At 35.0% G+C, this 8,743-nt stretch overlaps 1 protein-coding gene across 2 annotated transcripts; it reads right to left on the bottom strand.

The window, feature by feature from the left end:
• Nucleotides 1-3,726: 3,726 nt before the first annotated feature.
• LOC149572834 (small ribosomal subunit protein eS30z/eS30y/eS30x) lies at nt 3,727-8,498 on the bottom strand. 2 transcript variants are annotated; one of them, XM_089813909.1, is made up of 4 exons: nt 8,423-8,498; nt 8,196-8,333; nt 4,065-4,119; nt 3,727-3,974 (listed from the first exon to the last, which is right to left on the bottom strand). In XM_089813909.1, the coding sequence occupies exons 1-3, from the start codon at nt 8,424-8,426 to the stop codon at nt 4,073-4,075; spliced, it is 189 nt and encodes a 62-aa protein (XP_089670035.1). In that variant the 5' UTR covers nt 8,427-8,498; the 3' UTR covers nt 3,727-3,974; nt 4,065-4,072. The 2 variants fall into 2 exon arrangements, with proteins under 2 accessions (XP_089670035.1, XP_089670034.1); XM_089813908.1 differs by having other exon boundaries at nt 3,727-3,958.
• Between the last annotated feature and the right edge of the window lie 245 nt (nt 8,499-8,743).

The following is an 8,743-nucleotide window of genomic DNA, read 5'->3' as shown; positions in this document are numbered from 1 at the left end:
TTGCCCTCGAAGGAGATGCATCAATGTTTTGATTGTGTTCTACTTGAGTTTCTAGGAGATTCTAACTCTTATCATTTTCAGTAATGTCTGATTTATTTAATACAAATTTCATGATCAAGCAAGTTTCTGAGACATCATACATCTATAGATTTCTTCCTACATATTCTTTTCAAGATGGGGAGATTTCATCCATACATCTTTGGTTTTGTTTCTTTCTGAAAAGAAGAATGTTGTTCAAACATCTATAAATTTCTTCCTACGTATTCTTTCCAAGATTGGGAAGATTTCATCCATACATCTTTGGTTTTGTTTCTTTCTCAATAGAAGAATGTTGTTTAAAGATCACAAAACCACCTTTTTAGGCTTTTAATGTGGTATTGCCCTTGTACTTTTTTAACTAAAAAATTTACCACGCCATGAAAATACTAAAAGTTATTTACCTAATTTTCATTTATTAAAATAACCATTACTAATTGGCACTGGTTAATCTCCACACAAAATGCACCACAGACCAAAAAAACAAAAAATCAAACATAATTCTTTTTCAGATTCACGAAAAACACGACAAAATTTTCTCGAAAATTTTGTTATTTTCAATGGTGCAATTTGATGGGAGGATGGCAACACCCTTACTAATTATCTTTTTTATTAACCAATTTAAAGTTTAAAATTTTAAAAAAAATTAAAATCCAAATCCAAAGGTCATTTTTTTTGAATTATAAAACAAAGTATTAATTGAAGAAAGTAATAAAAATATAAATAAAATAAAAATGCAAATGATGCATGAGTCTTGATCTCTAGCAAGGCCTACTAGTTCTAGGGCGATTCAAGAGTCTTCTTGTTCAGCATGCCCTAAAGGCCAGTTCCCTCCAGAATATTAATTCAAGGTCAAGGTTGCCCCTGACACAGAGCGATGAGGACTGCACTAATGAATTCCTTTCAGAAGGACTGCACTAATTAATTCCTTTCGGAAGTTAGCCTTAGCTCCTTCGCCATATAATTGACTGCTAACAATGTATCGCAATTGTCTAAGGTGATTTATTCAAATTTACTTGACCATAGTTTGTTGAGTGGTGCTTTATCCGCAACTCAGTATTATCCTATTCTCTCCTATTACCATCACATTTGTGGCCCTAAAAAAGTATTAAATCATGTGCTGATTATATTCACTTTTTTAGTATGTCTAAGCACAGAGTGAAAGACAAACAATTAGGTATATACTATGTCTAAGCACAGAGTGAAAGACAAACAATTAGGTATATACTATGTCTAAGCACAGAGTAAAAGACAAACAATTGGGTATATACTGATTAAAAAACAGGACACTGCTAGACTTGACAGCAATGCCTTGTTTTCAACATCATGTTGGTCAACATCAACCAAAATTAATTATGATTGATTATACGGTAAATCAAACTAAATCAATCTAATGCAGATATCAAAGTGACTTGAACATTCATTGTACATTTCATTTTTTTTCCATTTCTCACATAGAAACTACCCACACAACTTTCACATTAATTATGTACTTTATTTTCTGATTTGTTAATTTCTAACCACACAAAAGCAGAGCAGAATATTTTGATTCTCCAAATCACCCACAACCTGTGAAAGTAACTTGAACAAAGAACAATCAGATTTTCCTTTACCCTTCAACTATACAAGGATACCATTTAACCTTCAACTATAAAAGGATACCAGACAGAAAGATACTCGTACATTACCTACATACCTAAAACAAAAGTGAACTTAAAGTAACTTGAACAAAGAGAACAATCAGACTTTCCTTTACCCTTCAACTATACAAGGATACCATTTAGCCTTCAACTATAAAAGGATACCAGACAGAAAGATACTCGTACATTACCTACATACCTAAACCAAAAGTGAACTTCAATATTCAGCTTGTACTTTAACATCTTATATAGATATCAAAGTGAACTTCAACATTCATTGTACATTTCATTTTTACAATTCTTCGTAGAGACAATATTCAGCTTGTACTTTAACATCTTATATAGATATCAAAGTGAACTTCAACATTCATTGTACATTTCATTTTTACAATTCTTCGTAGAGACTCTACCCACGCAACTTTCACATTAATTATGTACTTCATTTTCTGATTTGTTAAAAGCTAACCACACAAAAGCAGAGCAGAATATTTTGATTCTCCAAGCCACCCACAACCTGTGAAAGTAACTTAAAGCAAGACAATTATCACATTTCCCTTCAGCCTTCAACAATACAAGGATCCCAGGCAGAAAGATACTTGTACATTACCTACAGACCTAAAACAAAACATGAATGATATAATTCCACCAAATGGCTGCACATTTATTTGTTCTAAAACAGCTATTAAAACAATCTTCTGACTAAGTAGATAACATTTATATGTTAAAAAACAGCTATCAAAATAATCTTCTGCTTAAGTAGATAAATGGGTATGAGCCAGAATAGTCATTTTAGCACAAGATGGTATATCGTTCATTATTATTTTGTCTTCAATAGACTTCCGGAGCAGAGACATAATCATTTCAGAAGACAATATGGCTGAGTAAGTAATTGTTCACCCTTAGAAACAAACTGCTCTTCACAGACCCAAGGAATTTGCCACAAATATCAGGCACAGTCTACTCGTATGGGTAAATATTCTAAAACAAATTGTGGCAGAAAAAGTAACGAAAGTAAGGTCCTCAGGGCAGGGTTAAAATTGAAGTCTCAATCAACTTAAACCAATGCAATGCGCTATCCACCCCATATGATGATCTTTATCAAGAAAGCTCAAACAAGTGAAATACCCGAGAGATGCAACTAAATGAAAATAAATAACCACAAGGCACATGATATAAAGAATAATGGAGTAAACCAGAAATTAGGTGTCATAAAATAATCTCTCCCTCGGGAAATCTATGACACAACGAGCCATCTTATCCTACCCCTTTCTATAATATCTGCATCAGTCATCATTTCCAGTAGCTTCATAAATAGCAGTAGTGAAGATATGTTCCCCCCAGTAAAATATTAATTAGCATTTTCCATACATTAGAGAGTATATTGTGCAAGTCAAATAGAGTTTAATTGTCCCTTAGTCCATGTACATCATGGAACCTTGAAGAAAACCAGTTCACAAAATCATACTTGTAAGAAAATCTAATCCAATTATATGCATCACTCATCACTTCTAGTAGCTTCATAAATAGCAGTAGTGAAGATATGTTCCCCCCAGTAAAATATTAATTTGCATTTTGCATACAATAGAGAGTATATTGTGCAAGTCAAATAGTGTTTAATAGTCCCTTAGTCCATGTACATCATGGAACCTTGAAGAAAACCAGTTCACAAAATCATACTTGTAAAAAAATCTAATCCAATTATACCAACCTATTTATATCAAGTAAAAGAAAAGGAAAGGGGCTTTTATAGTCCACGACACCAGCAATAGTTTTTGGGTTAACATATGGTAACAGTGATATGGGACTACTTCGTACTCATTTTCTGGTGGTACCTAGCTGCACTACAAACGAGGCATACATATCCTAACCCCCAGTGGGATTTGAACTTGTGACCTCTCTTTCAAGAGTAACAAATCATGCAGAAATTGAAAAATAATTACTATCTATGAATAATTTATTGCAAATGAAATCGAGCACTAGTATATATCTTCAAAGAAAACAAATTGGAAAAACATTCAAAGTCACAGTGCAATATCACATAAGAATCTCATAATAACAAAAATTTGAAATCATCTTTTTTTCATTTTTCATTTGGTTGAAAGTACTTTTTCTAAAAATGTGTGAAAATTTTGTGCATCTGTCCTTCCAGAGCAATACATTCAATATAAGGTATTTTCGGTAATAAAAACCATTCTCAAATACAAATTTCCTACATTAATGAAAGCCTTCACCAAAGTCAATAGACTTCCAGGTCTCATTCATTTTCCTCCATCATTATAAACCTGGATTTACATCAAACTTTTAAGTATGCTAAGTTTAATTAATACCCAAAGTAAATAACCTCATATCAAATCATTGAATAAATTTTACAAAAAGGAACTGACATACCTAACCATTTACTTCTCGGAAGAGTTTGGACCTCTTTTCTTTCCAAATCCAACCACTGAAAGATACAACAAATGCATCATTAGTGGACCCTACTACACTTCTTTAAGAAATGATGAAAATGACACAAATGAGCTAGGTCGCACATTAACAACTCAAGCATGCATATATAAGATAAATTTATCATTAACAATATTTGAAGAAAAAATTGCAACCATAGGGTTATACAAGAATCACAAGCTTCCTCCTAAGAATGCATCTTTGCAACCTCGAAATTCATCTTGCTCTTTACTTCTCTCTAACAATTGCTTATTAACAGGCAATGAGTAACATGTTTACATCATATATAGAAATTGAGGATGGATATCTCATACAATGCAGGGTGTAGTAAGGTATATAAGTAGGTGCACTCACGTAATGCTCCTTGAGAGCTTCACATCAAAATCTATTTTCAAACTAGCACTTCGCTCTCATTTTCATTTTCCACTTGCATTAAAAATTTATATCTGTTAAATCACATGGTAAAGAGCAGATAATTGGTTCAATGTCAGGACTATAAAATATGATTACATAGTGATTACATAGCTTGTTACAAATCAAGGATATTGCAGTAAGTGATGTTGTTTTAGAGCTTTTTGGAAGCTGATTTATGGGGAGAGAGGAAAAGGCAGGTAAATCTGGATGTAATTTCAAAGATCGTGGCTTGGGTTCTGGATATTGGGGAGCGGACTTCAGTGGCGAAGTGGAATGTGATGAGTTTGTTTGAAGAGGATAAGCTGCTGGGTCTGGACTCAATCCTGGAATTGGTGATCCCTGGAATTGGTTCAGATATTTCAGAATGCTTTAAAGAGAGAGGGTGCATGGGTTTTTGGGTTAGTGTCCTTTGTGCAATGGTGGGGAAAATTAGGCAAGGCTGCTTATAGGGCCAGAATCACAAGGGCTTGGGAAAAGCTTAAGCGGATGATAAGGGAGCATGAAGAATTAGCAATGCAGGGGCCGAGGGTTTTTAGTGGCCCAATTCCCAGAAGGTTGAGAAATTGAAGGAGCAGGGAACTTTGTCAGACTTTTAGTTTGAGCAACTTGTGAGCAGCAATGATATTGGATAGTTTACAAAACAATGGTAAGTTTACAGAGGCTGTTTTGGTGTGAAACCCTTGATGTCTCTTCCAGCGTTGCAGAACAATGCAAAGTTTTGATACATGCTCTGTGAAATGGGGGAATGATGCAGTTTTTGAATGGTTTCTTTTTGGTGGACTGAGGACGGGCTCAGATACATGAAAGACGGAACAAGGGTGAGCATTTTGTTTGAGGTAACAACTGGTTGAAGCGGGATTTATGAGTTGGTCAAGGCTTTTGGCGAAAAAAGCATCCAGCAGAGAGCTCAATGAAGGCTCCAGCCAAATTCAAAATGGTCATCAACTGAGGTGGTGAAAAACCCTGATGGTTTGATGTTAAGTTAATTTTAGAGTCTGCTAACTGTTTGTCCATAGGGATGTAAGACAAATTATATTATATTGTAAATGCCAGCTGTGGATTGATAGCTGTTAGTAGTTTAGGCCTCTTAGAAGTCCGGTTAGACCTAGTTAGACCTAGATGGTTACAAGGGGCTATAGACTAGAACCTTCGAGATGGGTGTAAATCTGATAAATTTCTCCTTCTATTATTAATAAAATCTTATAATTACTAATAATAATAAAATATAAAAGTTATTAGAAAACAAAATTGCCAATTCTTAACAAGAAACTCGTTATCAAGGCATTGCAGCCATGGTATATTCAGTTCTTAGGCATACTTCTCTTTACAATAAACTCCACAAATAGATGAAAGAATAATTACCCACAAGACAAGCAGCATAACAAAAATGATAACCTGATCAGTGTGCTGCTGTAACCCAAACATTTATCATTGTAGTTTCTGAGGATTATCTACCTGGTAAGAATGGAATCCAGCTAACTTTCCTTGTGGGTATGGGAAAACCTGCTGCAAGATGCAAACTTCGACCAAACTCTTTATATGGGACCAATGACACCAACTTTCATCAAGTAGATCCTCACATTGATGTAGAGATAACTGGACTGTTAGTATTTGTTGGAAGATAGAAAAGGATGCAGGATCCGCATATAGAGACTCAAGAAACACATCTGAATGGAGTAGTTCCAAACAATTATTTTCCAACAGAGGTATTTTGTTCTTGCTACAAGAGCCAAAGTTCATTAAGACCAACTGTCAGAGTCTACAGTTAGTAACAAATTCTCCAAGGATTACATACCTTGGAATAGAGGAAGACCATGCATGACGCAAGTCTGAGACTCAAGAAACACATCTGAATGGAGTAGTTCCAAACAATTATTTTCCAACAGAGGGATTTTGTTCTTGCTACAAGAGCCAAAGTTCATTAAGACCAACTGTCAGAGTCTACAGTTAGTAACAAATTCTCCAAGGATTACATACCTTGGAATAGAGGAAGACCATGCATGACGCAAATCTTATAGCTCTCATTCTCAACACTGTCTTTTAACTTCACATAGATCTGAAGCAAGTATCTGGTCATACCATACCTACTGGACACACAGTATTCAACCAGAGACCAAACTATTGCTGATTTGAACAATAACACCAACATTCATCATATAGGTCCTCATCTTGATGTAAAGCTAACTAAACTCTTGGTATTTGTTGGAAGGTTAAAAGCGGGCAGTATTTGTATAGACAAAAACACATTAAACTGGAGCTAAATGCAAATGAGATTTTTTCAAACGGGCGGGATTTCAATCCTTGCCAGAAGCACCAATTTGAAGGAACTATCTATTATCACTGACCTGCAGAGTCTAAAGTTGGTAATAAAATCTGCAACGATTACAAACCATGGAATAGATGAAGACGATGACATGAGCCTTATACCTGAAATTCTCAACATTGTCTCTTTACTTACATTTGAGATTCTGAAAAAAGTATCAGTTATTAACATACTTGCATGTCACAAGATTAAGCTACTAACCCACTAAACAAAGCCGTCTATCACCCAGCAGTACTATTACAAAACCAAAGGTAACGAAATAAAGGTCATTCACAATTGCTTTTTAACTTCCACATTGCCTTTGAACAGCACAAAAGAAAGATATATCCCTGGTGGAGAAAGTGAGTTACAGCGAGATCAATTATTAAAATACCAACATTAAGTCCTACAAGTTAATCTTTGGAGATAATTTTACGACATTGTATAAAATTAAGCATTAAATGGTGAAAAATAGAAAACGGCCAAGTGAAAACAAATCCAAATCAACAACCACTCATTTTTCCCATCAAGTGCTTCTCCAGGCAGCATTAATTTCAGCATTAAACACTATCAGAGATTTCATTTATTGTAGGAGTGATTCAACGAAGCTTTCTACAGACTTCTAATTACAGTATTCTTCAAAAATTCACACTTACCGTACCCAATCCCCGGCCCGGACTAGTCTCTGGAGGTAACTTTAGATCATTATACAAAATTAAGCACCAAATGGTGAAAAATAGAAAACAACCAAGTGAAAAAAACTCCAAATTAACAGCTACTTATTTTTCTCATCAAATGCTTCTCCAGCCAGCATTTAGTTCAACATGAAACCATCAGAGGTTTCATTTGTTGTAGGAGTGATTCAACGACAGCTTTCTACAGACTTCTAATTACAGTATTCTTCAAACATTCACATAAGTTAGTGCTATTAACATACCCAATCCCCGGCCCAGATAATTAAAATCAAGTCAAGCCAAACCAAACTTCAATGAAACTAAATTTCCTCTTCAAAGTCTCCGTCGATAGTTTAAATATTGAAATTTAGTAAAAAACTAGCTGCAAAATGGGCACGCAAGTGCCACAGCTAGAAACTATCTGACGAAATTAGGCACATCTAACATACTTGCTTCTACACTTATCTTAGATCTAACCCCTTCAACGTTGTAGATCGCATTGGGTAGTACACTACTAGTGCTATATACGATTGTTTACAGATTTGCCTTATTGCTTTTATAGTTCTATTTAAACGCAAACATAGTAGCTTACATTTCTAGAATTTTGATCACAATTAAAAACCAACAGCGACGCTTTTGAAAAGGCAAAATAAAAAATACACATATTTGAGCAGAGCAACTGACCGGCAGTAACAAAGCGGCGGTTGTACTGCATACGTTTGTGAGCGCGGCCTCTCGGCTTCTTCTTCTTGTCTTGCTTGGCGACCTTGGGGGTCTGCCCCCTCACCTTCCCTGCTCGGGCCAATGATCCGTGCACCTTACCTGCCATGAATCACAAACAATATTACAAGCGGAACAAGGGGTAACGCAATAATGAAACCAGAACAACGATAAAGGGATTTGGATCTTACTCATTCTGAATTGCTTCCACTTCTCCTGATGCCCCTTCTGCTGCTGCTCTTGATTTTCAGCTCTCCTCCGTGGACCAAAATGACAGTCTCCAGCTAGGGTTTTTATATATTGAGAACCTTAAAGGCAAAGTAGGGTTTTTCTTTTTCCGCCCTAGGGTGCGGTTTTGTGATTTTTTATTTTTTTTTCTATTATTTATTTTGGTAAATCGTTTATTCTTTAATCTTTATCTTTTAATAATAAGTGCTATATACTTTGTCCTAAGCTATAACAGTTTAATTAGATAGAATAGAAAAATTATAATTTTGACCATATTTAATATT

Source organism: Cupressus sempervirens, chromosome 2, assembly GCF_028749045.1.
Source record: "Cupressus sempervirens isolate cs-2001-9-10 chromosome 2, ASM2874904v1, whole genome shotgun sequence".
Lineage (NCBI taxonomy): Eukaryota > Viridiplantae > Streptophyta > Pinopsida > Cupressales > Cupressaceae > Cupressus > Cupressus sempervirens.
The sequence above is the reverse complement of the archived record's forward strand: the minus strand, read 5'-3'. Positions and strand labels throughout refer to the sequence as shown.

Excerpts from the sequence above, each read along its gene's own strand:
- LOC149572834 (XM_089813909.1), bottom strand. Across the intron at positions 4,120-8,195 it reads CCGCCGCTTTGTTACTGCCG|TGGTTGGATTTGGAAAGAAA; the intron begins GTCAGTTGCTCT and ends TGTATCTTTCAG.